This window comes from Paralichthys olivaceus, chromosome 11, assembly GCF_024713975.1.
Source record: "Paralichthys olivaceus isolate ysfri-2021 chromosome 11, ASM2471397v2, whole genome shotgun sequence".
Lineage (NCBI taxonomy): Eukaryota > Metazoa > Chordata > Actinopteri > Pleuronectiformes > Paralichthyidae > Paralichthys > Paralichthys olivaceus.
This window is the reverse complement of record NC_091103.1, coordinates 93,232-117,823: the sequence shown is the minus strand read 5'-3', so window position 1 is coordinate 117,823 and position 24,592 is coordinate 93,232. Positions and strand designations below refer to the sequence as shown.

Sequence of the window (24,592 nt, the reverse complement as noted above, 5' to 3'; positions counted from 1 at the left end):
GTTTTTAAAATTGATCGATCGGTGACGATCAAACTGTGACTCTGTATTTGTTGAAGATATTTTCATTCCAATCATCAACATATAGAAACGGAGAAGAAAGAAAAATCAAGTGAACAACAAAAAACACAATTTATTTCTTCCAGATGTTTCCTCTGTACATGACAGAAAGTATTTACACTGAGAGCCCTGCAGGGGGCGTATGTACAAACAGAGGTATGACAGCAAACAGTATCAATAGATAAATTATCTAATAAATACAGACCACCACAAAAAACAGCGGAGGATAAACCACTGCCCTTGAGCAAGGCACTAATGTGTTTTCACTAAAACATAACATTGGTCAGAAAATGTAAATATGATCCGACTGCAGCTAACGAGCTAACGTCAGCATGCTTAGACTTACCAACATGTTTAGAACCTGAAACTAAATGAAACTTCTGCATGGTACTGATTGGTCTTATTGTAGATACAAAGCAACATTGGCATACGGGACAAAAAACAGATCATATCTTGATCCATGATGATGTCACATGGTCACATGAACACAACAACATGTGGAGACTGACTCTGTCCTCACGATGCAAGAAAATGGATCTTCTGTGAGGACGATAACAAACCAGATCAAATCCTGACGTGAGCTCATCTTTGCACATCAAAACACAAACTGACACGCGTGTAAAACTCAGCACGGACAGATATGAGATTCCTCTTGCATGTGTGTGACGACTCTCTGGAACGTTTTTTTACAGTGTATGGACTCATGTCACACTTTGATGTGTCTCCACCCACACTGTCCATGGCTCTGATGCAGCCCTTCAGACGACCTCACCCTTCACATCCTGGATGCTGATTGGTCATTGGGTGAGATAACAAGGCACTTGCGAATCATCTGATTGATGTTTCATTCTCACGTGTGAGGGTGTGCTCAGTTTTTGTTTTTTTAAGACGAAGTGTTCGTCACAGACAAAATCCCTCCTGGTCACGGACCAACCATTCAATTCATGAACCTGGTTCTGGTCTTGAAGTCAAGTGGACCAGGTGAGATCAGGTGAGATCTGGTAGATCAGGTGGGTTTAGGTGATAGCAGCAGAGGTAGGAATGGAGCATTGATCCCTGAAAAAACATGAGTCAGATTAAGAAGCAAGACCAGATCTGTGTGTGTGTGTGTGTGTGTGTGTGTGTGTGAGTGTGTGTGTTTGTGTGTGTGTGTGAGACCTCTGACCTGGTCAGGTTGGTCAGGCTTCGCTGGCGCTGCTGTTCCTGTTCAGTTCTCTGATGCCCTGAAGGATCCTCTTCATGTGACCCACCTTCGTCACACCAAGGTCCTAACACACACACACACAAATACACAAACTTAGTTCAACTTCAGGAACGTCTCGAGAACATCGAGGCCTGGATGAGCCAGAACTTCTTACTTCTAATTCAGACTGAGGTCGTTGTAATTGACCCTCAGCATCTCAGAGAATCACTGTCTGAACAGAGTCACCTTGGTGTCAGTTTGTCCTCAAGCTCCACTGTGAGGAACCTTGAGTTATGTTGGACCAGGACATTTGACCAACACATAGAACAAGTCTCTAGGACAGAGTTCTTCCACCTGCACAATATTAAGAACATTAGAACCATCCTGTCTCAGAAGGACGCTGAGAAACTCGTCCATTTGTTCTCTAGACTAGATTAACTCTTTATTATCAGGACGTCACAGGAAGTCTGAGAAAAGTCTCCAGTTGGTCAAAGTGCTGCAGCAGAGTGCTGACAGGAAGTAGAAGGACAGATCTTATTACTCCTGTCTTCTCTACATCGGCTCCCTGTAAAATCCAGAAGATCAAGATCCTGCTCCTCACATTTAAACCTTAACAATCAAACCTTCATATGTCAAAGAGCTGATAACACCTCATTATCCAGAAAGATCAGTTCACTACCAAAACACAGGTTCTCCTGTGGTTCTAGAGTCTGTAAGAGGAGAACAGGAGGTAGAACCTTCAGCTACCAGGCTCCTCTCCTGTGGAACCAGCTCCCACTCTGGGTTCCAGAGTCAGACACCATCTCAGCATTTAAAGTTAAATTAAAATGTTCCTCTTTGATAAAGTCTATAGTTATGGATCAGGTCCTGAACCATCAAGTTATGTTGCTATAGGTCTAGACTGCTGGGGGAACTCCCATCATGCACTGAGGGAGAACTCCCATCATGCACTGAGCACTTCTCCTCTTCTCTCTGTCTCTCTGCCCCCCCCCCCACATTTACTTATTTTACTACATGTCACTAACTTGACCTTCTATGTAAAGAGCCTTGAGATTATGTTTATTTATACAAATAAAATTCAACTAGTTGTTAGCCAGTGATACCTTCAGGTCCCTCCTCTCCAGGTGGATGAGCTCGGCCCCACGGACATCATGTCCAATAAAGATGTCTTTATACTCAGTGAGACACAGGAAGTCCAGCCACGCCCCCACCTCCTCCGTCCCCCACTGTTGAACTGAGACACAGACAGGAAGTGGGAGTGAGACAGAGACACAGACAGAGACACAGACAGAGACACAGACAGAGACACAGACAGAGACACAGACAGAGACACAGACAGAGACACAGACTGCTTACCTGGCAGTGAGAGAGTAGCACATGCCTCCTTGTTCTTGTTGTTTTTGTCTTTTTTAAATTTCGGGACAAGGCGAAACTTGGCACTCCGACTGCGTTTTGAAAAGTCCGTCAGAGGACCCTGAAAACAGAGACGGGAGAGGAAGTGTCATGTTAGAGCTGCAAATAACTCAGAACGTCGCCACCTGTCTGCTGCACTTTCCTTTCACTTAAATATTGTTTATATTATATAATAATTTTCACATTTCCTGAATGAGTCGTAAATGTTTCTAAAATGTAAAAAGTCAACATGTAATATACTTTATGAAAAAAAACATAAATAAATAATTGAAATACATTTTTCTTTATGAAAACAATAAACTGAAACAACTGAATAAAAACGGTTCTTTTCTCAGAACATTTGTTATTTTTCAGAACTGAAATTCCAGGTTTTCAATGTGAGAATCAGGATCTGGTTCAGAGTCAGATGGATCCAGTTTCAGTTTTGATCACAAGCAGAGTCTCTGTTCACCTCTTGGTCTGACGGGTCAATGACGGGACACAACCAGGGAACGTCCGCCAGACGACGCAGCTGCTGTGCCACTGAGTTCAGAGCTGTGTTCAACTGCTCCTGCTGAGGAGGATCCAACTGCTGCAGACAAACAGACAGACCAGAGTCAGGACCAGCACCTGGATCTGGACCTGGTAATAAGCTCACAGGTTTGGGTTTGAGTTTACAGAAATTATGATAATAAATATAAGTTGTGAGTAAACTTTGGCATAAGTCTTTGAAGGGGACATGAAGACATGAGGACACGTTACCATGGACATGTTCCCAGTCAGGAGCAGCTCAGTCTCACTGAGTAAAGCTTTGACATTATTCACCATATGAACCACCACACTGCAGCTCAGAGCCTGAGGACACACAGAGACAAGATGTCTTCATACAGTTCAGTAAGACGGCAGTAGTTCAGTCCATAGAGACTTGGCTTGGGAACCGGAGGGTGGTTCCATACTTTTGATCAAGTCCAGCTTGGATCAAAAGTATGGAAGGTGGACTGGTAGCTGGAGAGGTGCCAGGTCACCTCCTGGGAACTGCCGAGGTGCCCTTGAACAAGGCACTGAACCCCCCAATTTGCTTGCAGGTGCGCTCCTCCCATGCTGCCCATCCCTCCACCATCTCTCTCCATTGCATGTCTATGAGCCCTTTGTGTGTGGTCGTGTTTCAGGGTTGAAATGCGTGTAAAAAAATGAGTGAATAAAATTAAGAATTAATAAAGTATCTCTTCTCTTCTTAAGTCCAGCTGGAGGACAAGTACAGGAACAGACAGGACAGAAGGAACCAGGACAGTAAGAACCAGGGCAGTGGAGGACATGTCGATCTGATGTGTCATACCTCAGAGCTCTTTGAATTAGCGTAGACGACGTCCATGGCCTTGGAACTTGCGTTGACAGCGTGAGCAAGTTCCTGTTCCAATCTGTGATGAGACTGAGCGACCTCACGAATACTGAAGCATCAACACAGCACGAAACATTCGTCAGTATCTGATCAATATTTTATCAATGGACCTTATTCACCAAAATGTTTTTCATCAGACACTTTGTGACACCGACACAGAATTTAAGTTATACATATAAATACCTAATTCAAATATATATTAATACTGATAACGACTTCAACAGAGTTTAAAACATTGAATCCTGAGCTGGGCCCTGTGTTTACCTGTGGATGAGCGCCCCCGCTGCCTGACCCAACTCACTGACGAGCGACGCGTCGTCCTCAGAGACCATTTCAGGCTGGCAGGGGAGGGGGGGCTGTGGGGGGGGCGTTCGGGGAAACTCACACTTCTGTTTGTCCTCCCAGGATTTCAGGGTGCTCTCAAATGCCTGTAACCACCATGCATAAATAATTTTCATCTTCCTGGGATTTTATACAATTATACCATTTATGAGGAACAACAGCAGATCCTGATGTTTACATGACGCCGCACACGTCTCTCACCTGAACCTCAACCTGAATTTGAACCTGATCCACTCACCCGGTCTCTGGTCAGAGTCTGCGTTCTGTTCTTGTGGATGATCTTGATGTAACCTGGAGGCTGGATCCACGCCTCACCGTCCACCTGAACCGGAACACCCTCATCGCCCAGGATGGTGATCTTCACTGTCCGACACTGAGAGAGAGACAACGTCACAGACAAGTAGGTGGACATATAGACAGACAAGTAGGCGGACAGGTTTACCTGTGCGATGCGGTGGTGCTGGAGGTTGATGACTCTGGACACGGCCATCTGCATACTGCCGAACACCGCCACCACCTCCAGAATCTTATCGTCAAAGGACGGAGCAGTGAACGTCTGATGGAGAGAGAGACAGTCAGAGAGGAAGAGAGAGACAGGTGATGTCCAAACATCACAGACCACATGACTCTGTTCAGTACAGGGACAGGTAGAGAGACAGACAGGTAGAGGTCTTACGTCATCCTCTTTGGTTCCTCCCCAGAAGTTGGTTCCTCCTGCGTAACTCGGGATGTTTAACACTGCGATTCCCTGAAGACTGGGGAGGGGGATGGGACGCCCATCACACTGCGTGCGCACACAGACACACACACACACACACACACACACACACATTACAGTACATTATACCTCATTATATATATAATTGTTGTTTCCACATTGATATTTGGACACTTCAGTCCGAGGTGGCGTTTAGCTGAGCTCATGTATCAACAGACTGAATGTAGCGTGAGGTGTCCTGAGGGAAACAGCAAGTCGACCTGTGACACTCCACCAACACCAACAACCTCTGCTCACTGACACAATCTCAACCACATGCCGCTGCTCTTCTTCATCTACAATCAACTGAAGTCGAGTAAAGTCATTTATATTTTTAAGATCTGAGTTGTTCGTCAGTGAATCTCCTCGTCTCACCTCCAGGAGAACCCTCTGCTCCAGGTTCTTGTAGGTTCTGTGCAACAACTCTTTGGTTCCTAGAACTCCGTACCACATCATGTTCTTAGTCCGACTCCTGAAATAGTAACACGTGATGTGTGAACATGTGAAACATGAACACGTGATGTGACAACATGTGATGTGTGAACACGTGATGCATGTTCACCTGCACTTCTCTGGATGTTCGTCTCTTTTGTTGTTAAAGTCTAGAGAAATTTTAGCATCAAGTCCGATTCCAAAGTAATTATTCATCACACATTTCTCGGTGTAACAGTCCCTGCAGACAGACAGGTAGAGATGGACAGACAGGTCAGACAGACAGGTAGAGATGGACAGACAGGTCCGACAGACAGGTTTTTATTCAGAATGTAATGAGCAGATCTTCTTCATCATCAGACTCACATGTTGTCGGGGTCACAGCTGAACGGGTCGGTGTTCACTAACAGACGACTGATCACTGAACTACTGGAAAGAGAGCCTGACGCACACACACAGACACAAACACACACAGAGACACACACACACGGAGAGACACACACACACACACTTCAATGTGTTTGTCATCATTTAGCATCAGCACATGGTTACCATGACAACTGGACTGACCTGGATACAGGATCTTTGTGTTGAGTGTGGGCATGTTCTCTCTACTTCCTGTCTGGACAGGAAGTGATGCAGAGCTGCCCAATGACAGGCTTCCTTTACTGATCAGCTTCTCACAGTGTGTCTTACTGACTGAAGAGACAGACAGGTTCAGACAGACAGACAGACTAACGGGATTGTCAGTGACAGTAATCAGTCAGTGTTTTCACCTCGCCGAGTGTTGTGCTGTTTGATGCTGTATGACGACCGCAGAGACATCTTGTCCTCCTCTAGCTCCTCCTCCTCTTCCTCCTCCACCAGACCCTCGTCTTCCTCCGCTCGGCTCAGAGAGAAAACCTGCTGATGCTGCGTCTGAGCGTTCTGCTCATCCACAGCTGAAAACACCAGAACGGAGGTGAGATGCCGCTCGTCACCAGACGTGCATGAAGACGTGTGCGAGTGTCGTACCTTTCTCTGTGTGCTCGATGATCTGCCTGATGGCTTTCTTCAGACTGTTGGCTCGCAGCATCAGCTGCTCTCTGGGTTTAAACATGGCGGCAGACGACGACATATTAGCCCGTGTGGAGCAGGGGGCGGAGCTTAGCGGGTTATGAGGAGGAAAAGGAGGAGGGGGGGGCAGCACAGCACCATCTAACTCCTCCTGCTCCTCAGCAATGGTGGGGGGTGGAGCAGGGGGGAGGACGGCAGACGACTGAGACTCTTCGTTCAGCGTCTTCAACAACGAGTCGAGTTTCTCCTTCAGTACACCACACTGAGAGAGAAAAACACGACTCATCAGAGAAACAGAAAAATGACTCATCGAATGAAGTGAAAAATGATTCGTACCTTCTTGGCCATGGCGTCTGACTCCTCAGAACTCTCCGTGTTCTTCTCATAAGCTTTTCCAACACGAGCCACAAAATCCTTCACCGTCTCACACAGAACCCTGAACACACAGAGTCAGAAGTAGAACTAGAGTCAGAACCAGAACCGGTTAGAATCAGGGTCTGTGAACTTAGGCAGTCGTACTTGGCAGAGGAGATGACAACAGAATGCTGGTCTGAGGTCAGGATCTTGGAAAGGTGAGCAGCCACTGAGTCCTCATAGGTCAGAATCTGCTGAACCTGCATCACAGGACACAAACACCAGGGGGGAGTAGAATCCGTTATCAAATATTTGTTACCACCAGATTTATATTTTAACCGCTTTTCTTCAATTGATCTTCTGTACTGACATCACTAGTTTGATCCTCATCAACTTGTCTTTAAGACTCAAATGGACTTTTTAAGTTAGTTTTCCCTTAATTGACAGTTCCATATTAAATCAGACGAATGTCTTTGTTCACCGGTTACGAACCACAAGCTTTTAAGGTAGCTGTAATTAAACCTCTGCTTAAAAAACCCACTCTTGATCCAGAGGTTTGAGCTCATTACAGAAAGGGGCTAAAATCTCTGGATCAACCTTCAGCTACCAGGCTCCTCTCCTGTGGAACCAGCTCCCACTCTGGGTTCTAGAGTCTGTAAGAGGAGAACAGGAGGTAGAACCTTCAGCTACCAGGCTCCTCTCCTGTGGAACCAGCTCCCACTCTGGGTTCTAGAGTCTGTAAGAGGAGAACAGGAGGTAGAACCTTCAGCTACCAGGCTCCTCTCCTGTGGAACCAGCTCCCACTCTGGGTTCTAGAGTCTGTAAGAGGAGAACAGGAGGTAGAACCTTCAGCTACCAGGCTCCTCTCCTGTGGAACCAGCTCCCACTCTGGGTTCTAGAGTCTGTAAGAGGAGAACAGGAGGTAGAACCTTCAGCTACCAGGCTCCTCTCCTGTGGAACCAGCTCCCACTTTGGGTTCTAGAGTCTGTAAGAGGAGAACAGGAGGTAGAACCTTCAGCTACCAGGCTCCTCTCCTGTGGAACCAGCTCCCACTCTGGGTTCTAGAGTCTGTAAGAGGAGAACAGGAGGTAGAACCTTCAGCTACCAGGCTCCTCTCCTGTGGAACCAGCTCCCACTCTGGGTTCTAGAGTCTGTAAGAGGAGAACAGGAGGTAGAACCTTCAGCTACCAGGCTCCTCTCCTGTGGAACCAGCTCCCACTCTGGGTTCTAGAGTCTGTAAGAGGAGAACAGGAGGTAGAACCTTCAGCTACCAGGCTCCTCTCCTGTGGAACCAGCTCCCACTCTGGGTTCTAGAGTCAGACACCATCTTTACATTTAAAGTTAAAGTTAAAACGTTCCTCTTTGATAAAGTCTATAGTTCTGGATCAGGTCCTGAACCATCAAGTTATGCTGCTATAGGTCTAGACTGCTGGGGGAACTCCCATCATGCACTGAGGGAGATTTCCCATCAGGCACCAAGCACTTCTCTTTCTCTCTCTGTGATGTCATTTCCTGTTACCTCGGAGTCATCACTGCAGTCCTCTGTGACAGTGGAGGAAGAGTGTTGCCGTGGAAACTTGGTCTCATAGACCATTATGCTCCATCTGCAGAAGAAGAGAAAGGTCAAAGGTCAACATGTAACACCTGTCTCACCTGTCTGACATCAGTGACCTGTCTCACCTGTCTAACATCTTGGTGCTGGCTCTCTCCAGTTTCTCCAGGATCTGTGGCAGCTGAGTGTCGTCATCACAGGCTGAACCCCAGCCCAGAACCCGTGCCAGATCATTCCCAGTCCCCAGAGGAAGAACCCCGAGCTGACACTGAAACAAATGTATGATAGAGCTTTGGTCACACACACTGCGAAGACATGAACACACTGTGAGGACACACAGTGAGGACATTAACATACTGTAGGGACATTAACACACTGTAGGGACATTAACATACTGTAGGGACATTAACACACTGTGGGGACATTAACACACTGTGAGGACATTAACACACAGTGAGGACATTAACACACAGTGAGGACACACAGTGAGGACATTAACATACTGTAGGGACATTAACATACTGTAGGGACATTAACACACTGTGAGGACATTAACATACTGTAGGGACATTAACACACAGTGAGGACATTAACATACTGTAGGGACATTAACACACTGTGGGGACATTAACACACTGTGGGGACATTAACACACTGTGAGGACATTAACATACTGTAGGGACATTAACACACTGTGGGGACATTAACACACTGTGAGGACATTAACACACTGTGGGGACGTTAACACACTGTGGGGACATTAACACACTGTGGGGACATTAACACACTGTGGGGACATTAACACACTGTGAGGACATTAACACACTGTGGGGACGTTAACACACTGTGGGGACATTAACACACTGTGAGGACATTAACACACTGTGGGGACATTAACACACTGTGAGGACATTAACACACTGTGGGGACATTAACACACTGTGAGGACATTAACACACTGTGGGGACATTAACACACAGTGAGGACATTAACATACTGTAGGGACATTAACACACTGTGGGGACATTAACACACTGTGGGGACATTAACACACTGTAGGGACATAACACACTGTGAGGACATTAACATACTGTAGGGACATTAACACACAGTGAGGACATTAACATACTGTAGGGACATTAACACACTGTGGGGACATTAACACACTGTGGGGACATTAACACACTGTGAGGACATTAACATACTGTAGGGACATAACACACTGTGAGGACATTAACATACTGTAGGGACATTAACACACAGTGAGGACATTAACATACTGTAGGGACATTAACACACTGTGGGGACATTAACACACTGTGGGGACATTAACACACTGTGAGGACATTAACATACTGTAGGGACATTAACACACTGTGGGGACATTAACACACTGTGAGGACATTAACACACTGTGGGGACGTTAACACACTGTGGGGACATTAACACACTGTGAGGACATTAACACACTGTGGGGACATTAACACACTGTGAGGACATTAACACACTGTGGGGACATTAACACACTGTGAGGACATTAACACACTGTGAGGACATTAACACACTGTGGGGACGTTAACACACTGTGGGGACATTAACACACTGTGGGGACATTAACACACTGTGGGGACATTAACACACTGTGAGGACATTAACACACTGTGGGGACATTAACACACTGTGAGGACATTAACACACCTGTTTGTGCAGCGTTAAGGCGTCAATCTCTGACAGAACCCAACCGACGCTGCCGTCTCCTCCACACACCAAGATCCTGAATGTGTCAAACTTTTGGAACAACCGCAACCTGACAGAAAGACAGACAGAGAATTCGTCCTTTATTTGGTCAAAGCGTTTTCTAAATCCAGTTCCCACAATTATAAATAAATGACTCAATAAAAACAATATCAGTTTAAATCAGCTCTTTCCCATCAACAGAACATAGAATGTTGTTTAATTCAATTCAATTCAATTTTATTTGTTTAGCACCAAATCCTAATATCCATGATAGTGGGGAGGAGGAGAAGGAGGAGAAGGAGAGGAGAGAGGGGTGGAAAGAGGGGAGAGAAGAGAGAGAGATATAGTGAGGAGGGAGAGAGAGAGAGGTGAGAGAGACCGGGAACACTAGAGCACAATCAGGTATCAGATCTGACTGGTTAAAATGTAAACAACAGTGTAAAGAAGTTATTGATAATTATTGATAACAGTCACAATTCATATAATAATTAATTACTGAGATATTGTTGTTAATAATAATAATAGTTGTTGTCCAGAGGTTCTGGAGATATCTGCAATGAGAGAGAGAAAGAGAGAGAGAGACTATGGGAGTACAAAGTGCCATAGTCATTGACATTTATTAAAATAAATAATTTAAGCACCACACACTCCTGTGTTCTTTTGAATGGTTAATAAAACTGAAATCTATTTTCAACCTGGCCTTCAACAATCCCCAAACACTCAACACTTCCTGATAGAAACTGAGGAGATCACAGTTTGTGGTCTTTCAGGTCCATAAGGAAAAGGGCTCAGGGTGGCTGCACCTCTTCTGGCCAGGTGAACGAGTCCCTGTCCTCTTTGTCCTTTGCCCTTTTTTCAGCTCTCAATGTCCCTGTACAGGACTTGGATCTTGGCTATGAGGCCAAAGCTGAACCCAAAAGCATCCAAGGTCTAGCACAGATACTTGTGTTCAACCTGGTCAAAAGCCTTTTCTTCATCTATAGAAATCAGACCAAGTTTACTGGTCTAAAATGTCCAGAATTAGAAAGATATTGTCAGATATCAGCCTGCTGGGTACACAAGATCTCAAAGATTCTGCAGAGACCTGTGCATCCACCTCTGCATTGAAGTCCACAGGAACTCTGGTCAGACCCCTGCAAAACGACGTTATCTCTAGTCTTTCCCGGAACTCGTATTTAAAAGCTCCTCATAGAAGGTGCATATGTACTACATAACATACTGCACTGCATGAGTCTTCTTTGGTCAGTTTTTCATTCGATGCCAAAGAAAAAATGCGATGGAGCATCCATTCTTGCCACATTTTGAAACGACAGTAAACCAGAGAACCTTGAGCAGAAAATCCCAGACAGAGCTGATATTTGACTTTACTGTTCTCTGAGCTAAAGCCTGCACCTCCACTATTTCTCTCTCATAGATCTGTCCATGTCTCCAGTGACATTGAGAGTGTGATTTCATTTTTCCATATATCCCACCACTGCAGCAAGGAGATGTAATCTTGTTTTGTTCTCGAGACAGCATTTTCAAACACATTGTCCGACAGTAGAGCTACATTGAAATGCGAATAGGCACTGCTGTACTTGACATGTTTAACAGAAACATAAAGCTGTATCAAAGAATGATCAGAAACTGGAACTTCAAGAGTGTTCCACTGGAACATCAAACTGATCCACGGCTCTGGATGGTTTCTGTCTAATTTTGCGTTTGCAGTTAAAATCTCCCAGAGGAACACAAACGTTCAGCACAACAGTTTTTCACCACAGTGCTCACAGTGTTTAAAAAAGCTGCCCTGTCTCACCCACAGTGAGCATTGACATTGATAAAAGTAATTTTCACATTTTCAAAAACAGAAAAGAAAGTCCCTGGAGAACAAGATACCAACACCAGCACTGCTCTTATGACTGAGAAACATGTCTCCGTCCCCCTACACTCGGTGTAGCCTCAATCTCAGCTGTGAGTCTCTCTTTCTCTGCCTGTCTCTCTCTTTGCCTGTCTCTCACCCCAGGTGTGGTCCTCCATTCATCAGATCGAACACCTGGGCTGGGTTCAGCAGCTGTTTGAAGCGTCGCAGGAACTTGACGCCCTGATTGTCTCCGCTTTTGGAGTTGACGAAGACGAGCAGCGGACTGGTGCAAGACGGAGGACAGGATGCCTTCCAGAACCCTGAGGATGCACAAGATACATGGCAGGTCAGGACAGGTCACCTGAGTGTGGATGTGTCCTCGATAAAACTGTGTTTAAAGACAGCAGCAGGGGTTAGTAGAGTCACCGTCAGAGTCGATGCTGTTGAGCGCAGTCGGAGGGATGACGGAAACTTTACACTGTCCCAGAGGACACTTAGAGGACAGCTGCTCCTTACAGCCTGAGTGCACCTGGACAGAGGGACACCCTGAGATATAGAACCAACATTTATCCAACACCCAACTGTTTGATTTGTCTCACCATGGTCTTACACCACAGACACCTCCAGTCCTGCAGGCGCAGGACACTGCCACATGTCTTATCACACACGTTACACTTCGCTGATACAGGCAGGTTCCCCTCCAACCACTGGTGAGGCATGGACACCTGAGAGGACAGAGGTCACATGACAGAGGTCACATGTAACCCAGGTTATTTGGTGGTATACACAGTTAGTAGTAATAGTAATAGTTACTTTAATGCATCACTCTTGTTGAAGGTTATGGACAGAGGATGTTGAAGGTTAGGGACAGAAGACAGAGGATGTTGAAGGTTAGGGACAGAAGACAGAGGATGTTGAAGGTTAGGGACAGAGGACAGAGGATGTTGAAGGTTAAGGACAGAGGACAGAGGATGTTGAAGGTTAGGGACAGAAGACAGAGGATGTTGAAGGTTAGGGACAGAGGACAGAGGATGTTGAAGGTTAAGGACAGAGGACAGAGGCTCTGTCCACACTTCCTCTGGATTTATACTTTATACAGGAGCTCAGGAGGAGAAACTGTGTCTCACTCTGACATTTGTGTTCACACAGTTCATGTGTTAAAGCAGCTTATGTCTCACCCCGTCCTCGTCCTCGATGATGTCTCGACCAATAGAAGCCAGCGTCGTCCATTTACAGTTGTTAGTGGCTCTGACCGCACAACGTTTGTGAGCCTTAAACTTACACACTGTAACACACAAACGCACACACAGATGAAGTTCCACCAAACCTCTGATATGATGAAAATATTGTGTGAGACGATGAGTGTTGAGCCGAATACGAGGACGAATGAGAGTCCTCTTTGGATAGCTGCGTCCACATCATCATTGTGTGTGTTTGTGTACCTTCACAGGACAGGCCGTGTGATGTCACTCCTGACAAAGCCTCTCTACAGACGTTACAGTACGTTGGTCTGGCGTGAGAACAGGCGTACCAGTTGTGCATCCCACTGAAGTGATCCATGCTGTACTGAGTGGACTGACACACACACACACACACACATTCAGTTGATGGTTGTGGGACTAGTCGTCACGGTAACACAACAGACAGACACACACAGACCTCATAGTTCTGTCTGTTCTGGACGCTGCGCAGAGCTGCCATCCACTCCTCCATCTCCTTCCTGTTGTCTGCACACAGAATGAGACGTCTGCAGGGGGTGATGACCTAAACACACACACACACACACACAGATATACACAACACAGAGAAATACACACAGACACACACACACACAAGTAGAGAGACACACGTTGTCACAGTATTTCAAGCGAAGAGCTGATCCTTCTGATAATATAATGTGAATGTGTGTGTCTGTGTTTTCCAAAGAAAGAGATGTGGACTTCGACTTCCTGCTCAGCTGCTTCACAATGAATCTTGTGTTTCCCACAGAAAGGACACACACACACACACACACACACGTGCAGCTATCTTTATTAGGACTTTGCATTGACTTCTATTCATTTTGGAAAGACCAACCTTAACCAAACCTAAACCAAATTTAACTAACGTTAACAAACCTAAACCAACCTCAACATTAACTAACCTTAACTGATGTTAACCAACATTAACCGAACTTAAGCAATCTAAACCAACCAAACTAACCTTAACTAACCTCGACCGATTAACAGGAAGGTAACTCTAACAAAATGCCGGGGGTCCTGACGTCACCAACATAGACAACCTTTGACCTCCTGATCAGCTCACTCACCGTATATGAAAACAGTTTAAACTGGGTCCTGGTCATGAGTCGTCATGGAAACAGTCCACTTTAAAATCTGGTCCATTTCACAGAGTCCTGATCCTGATCCTGATCCTGATCTCTGTCTCTCTCTGTCTCTCTCTGTCTCTCTGTCTCTCTCTGTCTCTCTTCGGTAGCCACTCCCATATCCTCTTGTGTGATTCAAGCTACTTCCTGTCTGTCGTCATAACAACTCCCCCAACCCCACCAGCCCCACTGATGAAGAGGGGGAGGGGGATCTGAGTACTGAAAGAGATGAGACACACACACACTCTATTTGTTGTAAAGTCATGTGATCTCCGCAGCAGAATGGATACGTTAGATCCTCTGTCTGCTGAACCCTGCGGAGGAGAATCTCCTGCTGGGAGGTTTTAACGCTTGAGCTCAACTCACAGTGAAACTGTTGTTGACGTTCTTGGTGCTGGACTCAGCGACGCTGGCGTCCGTCAGGTCCACTTCATCGAAGATGATCGACTACGGAGACAAGAAACAATAGGAAACCACATCATGTCATTGGAAACATTAAAGCTACACTAATTAACCTTTAGTAACCTTCTATAGATTAAAATCTGTAATCTGCACACAAATATTTATAAATTACCAGTTAATAACAAACTCTAACCAATATATATACATATATATACATATTTAGATGAATATGTGTGTGTGAGTGACCTTGGCCGTCTGAGCATAGTAAAGAGTTCTTCCTCTCAGTTTGAAGTATCGTCTCTTCCAGCGCTGGAACGAGATGGTTTGTTTCATCAGGTTTCCTTCCTTCAGCACTGTCTGAAACACAAAACAGATTAGAGCCAGATTAAACCTGTTTATTACCAGATTATAACCAGATGAGACTTGTTTATTACCAGATCATAACCAGATCATCACATTATTACCAGATACTAACCAGATTATAACAGATTAATCCAGTTTATTACCAGATTATAGAAGATTATTACCAGGTAATAACCAGATAATAACCAGATCATACCAGATTATAAAAGATTATAACCAGATCATAACAGATTATAACCAGATTATAACCATATTAATCTTCATTACGAGATAATAATTAGATTATAACAGATGAATCCTGTTTATTACCAGATTATAACCATATTAATCTTGTTTATTACCAAATTATAATCAGTTCATAATAGATTATTACTAGGTAATAACCAGATCATACCAGATTATAAAATGTTATAACCAGATTATAATCAGATTATAACAGATTAATCCTGTTTATTACCAGATTATAACAGATTATAACCAGATTATAACAGATTAATTGTGTTTATTACCAGGTAATAACCAGATCATACAGATTATAAAATATTATAACCAGATTATATCCGATTTATCCCGTATATTTCCAGATTATAACCAGATTATAACAGATGAATCTTGTTTATTACCAGATTATAACCAAATTATAACAGATTAATCCTGTTTATTACTAGATTATAAAAGATTATAACCAGATTAAAACAGCAACACAAGCCTCTTAATAGAAACCCTAACCAGTTGAATAACTACACACACACACACATACACTGGCCTTTCTCAATAAAAGTACTTGTGTACTTGTGTTTACTTATGTACTTGTGTTTACTTGTGTGTACTTGTGTTTAATTGTGTGTACTTGTGTTTGATTGTGTGTACTTGTGTTTAATTGTGTGTACTTGTGTTTACTTGTGTGTACTTGTGTTTAATTGAGTGTACTTGTGTTTAATTGTGTGTACCTGTGTTTAATTGAGTGTACTTGTGTGTACTTGTGTGTACTTGTGTTTACTCGTGTGTACTTGTGTGTAATTGTGTGTACTTGTGTGTACTTGTGTGTTTGCAGCAGCTCAACCCTGTAACACATCACACTGTAACGTCACTTAACGAGCCGTTATGTCTCGTGTACCGTGACGCTGACACCGGAACACATCGATACTGTGCCAGCGACTATCATCTTCTGACCGGGGAGGAGCTCTGGGAAACGCCGGGGCTTTTCTCTGGGCCTCCGGTTAGCAGCAGTTAGCCTGATTAGCTTAGCCGAACATTTAAATGCCGACACCGTTATTTTTGAATTGATTCACCGGAACCGAGACTCAGACCCGGGAGCGAGACTCAGACCCGGGAGCGAGACTCAGACCCGGGAGCGAGTGTGGGTTTGGTTCCGTTAGCTCCAAGATAAACACACAAACACAGGTTCATCCAGTTTACACCGTTAGTTAACCAGGTTAATAATACGGTACTATTCACAATAACACTTATATATTTATAAACATATATATATATATATATATATATTTACAGTTGAAATGAATATATATAAACAGTTAAACTAATTTATATATCATACATAATGTAAACCTTTATATGTTCAGTTATAATTTATATATAATGTAAAACTATACATATGTTCACAGTAATAATTTATATATTATATGATACAGACTATATATTTTTACAATAATACTTAATAATACTTTATGTACACAATATAAACTACATCAGTCCCTCTGAAACCACAGGTTGGTTTTTAGTCCAACAGAGGACATCAGACTCTCTGGTCCCCTGATGGCGGACATGTCGGAGCTCCGCCGGTTCTCATGGAGCGGTGATCGCAGCAGCTCGGGGCCGAGTCAGGGCCTCGCTCCGCCGGATCACCTCTCTCCCTGAGCCCGGACAATGCGCTGCATCAACCGCTCTCTACCTTGCTGCGGATCTGTCCGGACGTCGACACTTTCCGGATGAGTTTCTGCGGGGATCCGGGCTCCTGCTCCGGCTCGCTATCCGATGACTCGTCCGGGAACCGGACGGCTGACTCCGGACCCGCGGCCTCCGCCATCCTCCATCAGACCCCCGGGGAGGAGCCGGGGAGGAGCCGGGGAGGCTGCGCCCCCCAGCGGCCAGAGCGGCCTCTGGTGGTTACACCGTGATATTACATAGAACAGGTTTTTGATAATAATGTATAAGATAAATGAACATAATATTATATAATATAGTAGAGTCTGAGCTGACACGTGACATATTTACACACACTCTCTCTCACACACACACACACACAAACACACACACACTGATCGTCTTCGTACAAAGTCATTGATGGTGTATATATGCAGTTATACATTATGTTTATATACAGTCTTTAATGAACAGGACATGATCTCAAAACTGAATTTGAAACCTGTCTTGTATAACTGAAGCTGGTTGGTTGAGGGCGTGACATCGGGCTCAGGTGAACCACCTGACCACAGGTGACCTACATGAAGGTTCTCAGCCTGGTTCCCAGGACACGGCAGTGGTAACGTGTCGTATAAAGACAGTTTGTGTGGGATCAGGTGACGCCTCTGTCTCTTCATACACAGAGAACCAGGTCAGTTTACACATGAAAGAGTTGCTCCACCCAACAGCGTCCTCACAATGTTCACAGAACACACAACACACTAATGAGATATAAAGACTGACCCGGTCCAGACCCGAGTCCGGAGACAGGAAGTGAACACAGGTTGTTGAAGCTAGTGGGTCGTTCAGGTAACACACACCCTGGTGTGTCATTCATGTTGATCTGAACTCGGTTTGCTTCTTGCACCACGTCCTGTGTTGGTTTTGATGAAAATGGGTTTGTACATTTCCGTCCTCAGAAGAATGACCCTTGTCCTTAAGGTGTAAGTGAACTGTCCTGGCCTGTGGACCTGGTTGTCCTGTGCTGTGCCATCTGTTTGTGTTGTTTTTTTATTGAATTGATCTGATCAGTGCTTGTGTGATTGGACTGAATGAACCACATTATTTCATCAGGGAGGTTATGTTTCGTTTGTTTGTCTGTTTGCAGGGTTTCACAAAAACTACAGGACGAGTCACCATGAAGGTGGAAGGATGTGATATTTGATGAAAGTCTAGTTTGTGTAGCAACAGGTTTTAACAGTTTCCCTGACGTGTTGTTCCTTCACTTTGTCTTCGGTCCTTGTGGGTATGTTCTGTGATGGAAGGTTCTGATGACCGCTTGAATTAATGTCAATCAAATTTTATTTGTATAGCCCATTTTCACAAATCACAATTTGTCTCATAGGCGTTAACAAACTGTGACATCATCTGTTCTTAACTCAAAAAGAGTAAGAAAAAATGACTAAAAAAACTTTTTACAGGGAAAAAGAACGTAGAAACCTGAGAGAGACACATGAGGATCTGTCTCTCCATGTGATGGAGGACGTCAGAAAAATAAGAGTAATTACAGCACTGGTTAGAGTAAACAGTTTGTAGCTTGATGGAAGGTGAATGAATTGAGGAATTATTGTCAGTAATGGTCGAGTATCTGAGGAGACATATTGTTTATCAAGCTGTCTTGTTGTGATCATAGTCCACCATCAGGATCCACTGCTGCCATCATGATCAACCATCAGTTGCCACCTTGATCATGGTCCACAACTATTTCCTGCTACATCACCAAACTCATACTGATCTTCAGCTGGTGGACACCCTGACATCTCCTGCCTTTATAAACTAAGGAATTCATTTTCTCCTTGATGATGGTGAGCTGTCCAGGTCCTAGAATCACGACGCTCCCGTCACCATACTTCAGAGAAAGAAAGGAGGTGAAAACAGACTCAATAAAACAAGAATGTAACATTTCCATACCAGAGGAATCAACATTAAAACTTGTCAACTTGTGATAAAAGTCCACACGCTGGTGGACCTTTGCATCAGTGTCAGCATCAGATGTGAGTTTGATGTTGATTGTGTTCCCAGATAATTGTTGGACAACTTCAACAGCTTGTCCATGAAAAAAATACAGAGGGTGGTGGCTACTTCCTGAAGTCCCATTATCATGTCTTTAGTTTTGGACACTTTAATATTGAAGTAAGACTGGCTCACACCAGTTGTTAAAATCCTCCACCACCGGGCCGTGATCAGTGGAATTGTCAGTGAGGGACACAATCACAGAGTCACTGATGGTTAGTGTATGAAATGAGCAATAGTGGTGAGAGGACACACTCCTGAGTGGAGCCAGTGGAAGATCAAATGACATTAGATAAAACTCCCTCACCTTCAGAAATCTGTCAGTTCCACAGTCAACCAGCCAACATACAGTATCAAGCCAGGGTTGATAATGTGGACCTCATAAAATGTGAGGTAGTAAACAGTTAGAGCTGAAGAAGTCTTTACACCGTCCAAATGACTCAGGACTAAAGGATGTTGATAGGGTGCTGACAGCATTCTTGACACCCCCACCTGCCCTGTAGGTGAAGTGGAGGAGGTCCAGAATGCCCAAGAATGCTCCTTTTATAATGCTCCTTCATAATGAGAGGTGAGAGCACTTATTTAGGTCATTAAGGGACTTTGGTGTTCTCATCTTGGTCTGCAGTACAATGAGAGTCCTTCCAGAGACGAGGACAACCTGCATGTTCAATGTTTTGCATATGGCTGAGTCGTGAACAGAAAGTTTAACCAATTCCAAAGATTCCTTCAAACTTCAAGCTGTAACTCCAGGATTATTCTTTACCTGATTGAGAGGGTAAGACATAGCACAGAACCACATCCTCTCCATTTGAACTCAATTTGTCAAACTGTAGACGGACGAATGATTGAAGTCTTTGAGATGAAGTTCCAGCTTCATGCAAATCAACTACTCTTGATCATAGGTCTTCTGGATGAGGTTCACATCAGCAGAAGCTTCTTGTGAATAGCAAACTCAAAATCAGTCAAAGAAGCTCTAACCCTCCCAACGCTCATTTATTGGACTCCAGGTTTGCTAATCAGGTTTGACTCCTATTAGCTTTTGGGTCTTTTTCCAACCTATGCAGTGAATGTTTGAATGATTTACTCATGGACACGAACAACGCAGTAATTAGTGACTTATTAGCTAAAGCAGCTTGCGTGTTGATCATTTTGTAACTGACTTGGGATCAGACCAAATGTTTACACAGATCTAAAAGGTTTGCATACTTTTTCTTGCCACTGTATGTGGTCACGGCTGAAAGGATGCTGTCTATCAGGAGATGTTTTCTTTTGTGGTGTGGACATCGTTGGACACCATGAGGTTTTGATGTGGGGTGTTTCTGACCAAGGGTAGGATGGCTGCCAAGTGTATGTTACAGAATTAATGATGATAATGATCAAAGTCCATAGAAAAGTAAGAATGTTGATAAAGTTGTTGGTCAACAGCTTCGTCCTTTTCCATGAACACAACTTTTCTCTAGTTCCCACTGATCATAGGTGTGTATGTGTGTTTGGGGGGGGGGGGGGGGGGGGGGGCGCGTTGTCATGTGACACCTGTCTGTATTATTGTAATGAGGTCACATTATGCATCAAAGACAAAAGCACAAAAACACAGACCTACTTTTACACAACACAGACACCCCCCCACACACACATAGTCACTCTCCCACACACCCACCTATGTGGGAGAGTGGGAGAGTGAGTATGTGTGTGTGTAGGGGGGGATGAGTGGGCGGAGCTGCAGGTGTTTTATTAACAGCTGTGAGAGTGACAGCTCAGATCAGCTGCAGGAACGAGTGAAGCTTCATCGATGGACGAAACTTCGGTGAGAAACAAATATGAATTTCTTTCCATGTTTCTTTTTATTCTGTGTTTATTATCATAATATTTCATAACAGAGGAGCAATAATAAAATAATAAAATCAATCATGTTTACTATAAAGTTAATAAACAAATAAATAATGGAGAATTGTAGGAGTTCTTTAAAAATCATAATAGTAAATAATATATCAGAACGTTTTTTTAAATGATATTTAACCACAGTGACGTGTAGTAACGTTATTTCATCAAACCAAAGAATCAGAATCATTTTGATGCTCTGACTTGTTGCATGATGACGAACTTTATAACTTTAGTTAAGTGTGAAACGTTTCACGTCACAATGTCACCAACTCGTCACTTAGCAATGGTACGAGCAGCAGCTAGCTTTTTGTGCTCAGTATTAACATCATCAGGTCATATGGAATAAACTGTACAACCCCCTCCCTGCAGACTATGCTGACCTTTCCTCTCCACCTTCTGTTGATGGTGGTGTCCCTCCCGAATGTCGTGACGATACCTGAGCCCATCTCCATAGAAACCTGGAGCCCCCCCCCCAACCCACCGCCTTTACCGCCCACCAACCCACAGATCGACGGCCCAGGACGCCTCTTTAACCCCACTGGAGACAACATGACGGAGCTGCCCGCCGGGTCCCTGGAGGCCTTCTGCCAGACGTTGCTGCAGTCCTCGGACCCGGTCTCCCCAAATGAGATCCCCTGGTTCTGTCTCTGCACACACTGCCAGAGCACCCAGGGGCCCAAAGGAGACCGAGGAGAACGGGGTCTTCCAGGTAAGGGGAAAAAATAATACACATCTGCAGATAGTAGATAGAAAGTGAAAATTACCATCCAATAAAATACAACAGATTTTTGCCACCTGTGGCAGCACTGAGCTCTGAGCTGATAACCAGGGGTGAAAAAGTAAGATGCAGTCTTATTTTTTATTTGTTTCCACATTTGAGTTTTGAAAGTCTGAGTGATTTATGGTGTTGATTCTGAAGCAGGGTGTAAGTGAGTGTGAACAGTCTCTGTGATTCACTGACAACAAGTCAACCAGGTGAACCTCGCCTGTTGCTTAATGTCAGCTGGGATTGGCTCCGTCCCCCACTGCAACACTGGTATGATGAGCTGCTTAAATAATGGATGGATTCTGAGGCAGGACGGTTCTGGATCACAACTTTGTTGATTGTTTGTCTTATTGAAATGAAAAATAATTGACAGGAAACACGATATGAACCCTGTGAACCATTAATATCTCGCCTCTCGTCTCCTGTCAGGTAGTCCGGGTAGTCCTGGAAGAAGAGGCTTGACAGGGTTCAGAGGTCCTCCAGGTTTCGTGGGCAGATCTGGGATCAAAGGTAAAAAACGTCCTCATTGTTCTGTTCCTACGACTACAATCATCACTTCAACTGCTTTTGATGTTTCTGCTGCTCAGGACAGAAAGGAGACGAGGGTCAGAAGGGACAAGATGGACCCCCAGGACTAGTGGGACACAAAGGGGGCCGAGGTTTCAAAGGTGAGGCAGGGGCCCAAATGTTACAGCTCCTCAGATTCAGGTCAAGGTCCTGACCTGTTTTTTGTTGCTGCAGGTGACAAAGGTGATCAAGGTCTGTCGGGTCACCCAGGGGATCAGGGTCCGAAAGGAGATGATGGAGTCTGTCCAGATACCTGTGAGTCCAGCAATGGCCCCCAAGGACCCCCAGGTCTACCTGGCCCTGCAGGACCCCGAGGTCTGCCTGGTACTCCAGGGCTGCTGGGACCCAAAGGCAATAAGGGTGATAGGGGTGATCTGGGTCCCACTGGTGCCCCTGGACTTGTGGGTGATAAGGGTGATTTAGGGCCCCAGGGGGAGTGCAACTGTACAGATGGAGTAGATGGGAGTCCAGGTCATAAAGGGGAAAAGGGAGACAAGGGGGAACAAGGAGAAGGGGGGGCTGTGGGGCAAATTGGGCTACAGGGGCCCCAGGGAGAACCAGGGCAGATTGGGATGATGGGTCCTCCTGGTCCCTGCATGCCCAGTATCCAGTCAGCCTTCTCTGCAGGGCTGATGTCCAGTTACCCCCCACCCAACACCCCTGTGGTCTTCTCCCACATTATCTACAATGTCCATAACAATTACAACCCCGACACTGGTATCTACACCGCCCCTGTCAATGGAACCTATGTCCTCAGCTATCACCTCACTGTCCATGAACGGGTCCTGAAAGTTGGACTCTTTCATGATCACAGACCAGTTGTTATAACCACTGATCCTAAAATGTTAGGGACCACCTCGCACTCAGTTGTCCTTCACCTGGCCCAGGGAAACAGGCTGTGGATTCAGGTGAAGGATCAGGTCACTAACGGCATGTATGCCGGTTCTGAGACCAGCAGCACCTTCTCAGGCTACTTGCTCCACCCAGATACATGTAATGTGGGTTTAAGTAGAAACTTCATTGTGCCATTGTCCACAGATAATGAAAAATACACCTGGAGAGAAATCTCTGAGACCAGCACCGCCAGTCCCCCCACTACAGCTGCCGGTGGAGGATCCAACTAATAATCAATAAAATGGTCCTTTGGTCCATTTTGGTCGCCTGGTCATCAGGTCACAGGTTATCTTATCTGTAGAGGGTCTGAAATAAATTATGTTAGCTCGTCTTGAAAACACATCTCACCAATCAATCAACAGAGAGAAACACAATGAAACCAGAACCAGAAAAACTCAGCAGTAGACTTTTAACAGAACTGAATATCAAACTGACTCAGAGGAAATCATGGAATCTGTAAAAAGGACTTCTGAGCATGATCACACCTGTCAATCACGATGAAACATCTTTAACCATGAGAAATGTTCTAATTAGCTGAGAACAGAGCACCATGTCCACTGTAGAGGTCACTGTTCTCACTGTAGTTACTCCATGTGCTCATGCTGATGTATGAAGAAGTGAAAGCTGCAGGGGGCGTCAGACTCTCAGGCCTCATTTATTAGTTTAACTTTCAGACTCTGTAGTTCCCATTTGTTCCAGATCCTAAAGGTTGTTGTTTCAAATCCTGTGAAGCCATTTTTTAAATCTGGTCGTGTTTAGTGATCTTGGAACCATGTGACCTGTATGTGTGGTTCGTTCTGAGCACAAATAAAAAACAATAAATTATCTTCAACTGAATCTTTTGTCTTTAAATCTGTTTTCTCATAAAATCCGTATTCTTTTTTAGACGTAAGCTTCATTTTTATTCCGTTTTTTGTTTGAGACGTGAAGATAAAATAAAACAAGAACAAACATGAAGCTAATGAAAATAAATGTTTAAAAAAGGTATTATTTTAGATGCTAGCTTCATGTTTGTTCTTGTTGTAGTTAGACATTAGCTTCATGCTTTTTTTTTCGTATTTAGACGCTAACTTCATAGTCTTGTTTCAGTGCAGTGTGTGTGTGTGTGTTTTGTGTCACCTTGTTGTAATAACATCCTGTGTGTTGTTTGTTTATCAGCAGCTGAATCTCAGTCTTTGTCTGTAAACCACTGAAGTTTCCCTTCTGTGTCGCAGCGTCACCTGATGAGCCCATGACACTGATCGTTTAGCATCAGCATTAAGTGATACGGACTCGTCTTTAGATCCACAGGGCGGGTTCCTCTAAAGTCTCTGTGTT

At 44.5% G+C, this 24,592-nt stretch overlaps 2 protein-coding genes across 6 annotated transcripts; one reads left to right on the top strand and one right to left on the bottom strand.

Moving 5' to 3' along the window:
* Window positions 1-110: 110 nt before the first annotated feature.
* LOC109644223 (diacylglycerol kinase delta) lies at window positions 111-17,340 on the bottom strand. Of its 5 annotated transcripts, XM_069534772.1 has the most exons (32): window positions 17,144-17,305; window positions 15,115-15,225; window positions 14,833-14,913; window positions 14,410-14,685; window positions 13,761-13,865; window positions 13,544-13,676; window positions 13,280-13,386; window positions 12,701-12,826; window positions 12,528-12,630; window positions 12,259-12,421; window positions 10,223-10,331; window positions 8,653-8,792; window positions 8,492-8,576; window positions 7,138-7,232; window positions 6,955-7,054; window positions 6,577-6,880; window positions 6,339-6,503; window positions 6,133-6,261; window positions 5,929-6,004; window positions 5,693-5,803; window positions 5,506-5,602; window positions 5,050-5,157; window positions 4,816-4,929; window positions 4,612-4,746; window positions 4,296-4,459; window positions 3,969-4,080; window positions 3,395-3,487; window positions 3,105-3,224; window positions 2,597-2,714; window positions 2,344-2,474; window positions 1,223-1,325; window positions 111-1,113 (listed from the first exon to the last, which is right to left on the bottom strand). In XM_069534772.1, the coding sequence occupies exons 4-31, from the start codon at window positions 14,443-14,445 to the stop codon at window positions 1,236-1,238; spliced, it is 3,369 nt and encodes a 1,122-aa protein (XP_069390873.1). In that variant the 5' UTR covers window positions 14,446-14,685; window positions 14,833-14,913; window positions 15,115-15,225; window positions 17,144-17,305; the 3' UTR covers window positions 111-1,113; window positions 1,223-1,235. The 5 variants fall into 5 exon arrangements, 4 of the variants coding, with proteins under 4 accessions (XP_069390873.1, XP_069390871.1, XP_069390874.1 ...); XR_011244592.1 differs by lacking the exon at window positions 14,410-14,685 and having other exon boundaries at window positions 1,487-2,474; window positions 17,144-17,340; XM_069534770.1 differs by lacking the exon at window positions 14,410-14,685 and having other exon boundaries at window positions 17,144-17,340.
* Window positions 17,341-20,836: 3,496 nt separating this feature from the next.
* LOC109641178 (complement C1q and tumor necrosis factor-related protein 9) lies at window positions 20,837-23,651 on the top strand. The gene is made up of 5 exons (XM_069534788.1): window positions 20,837-20,971; window positions 21,418-21,757; window positions 22,244-22,324; window positions 22,402-22,482; window positions 22,556-23,651. The coding sequence occupies exons 1-5, from the start codon at window positions 20,957-20,959 to the stop codon at window positions 23,503-23,505; spliced, it is 1,467 nt and encodes a 488-aa protein (XP_069390889.1). The 5' UTR covers window positions 20,837-20,956; the 3' UTR covers window positions 23,506-23,651.
* Window positions 23,652-24,592: the final 941 nt, after the last annotated feature.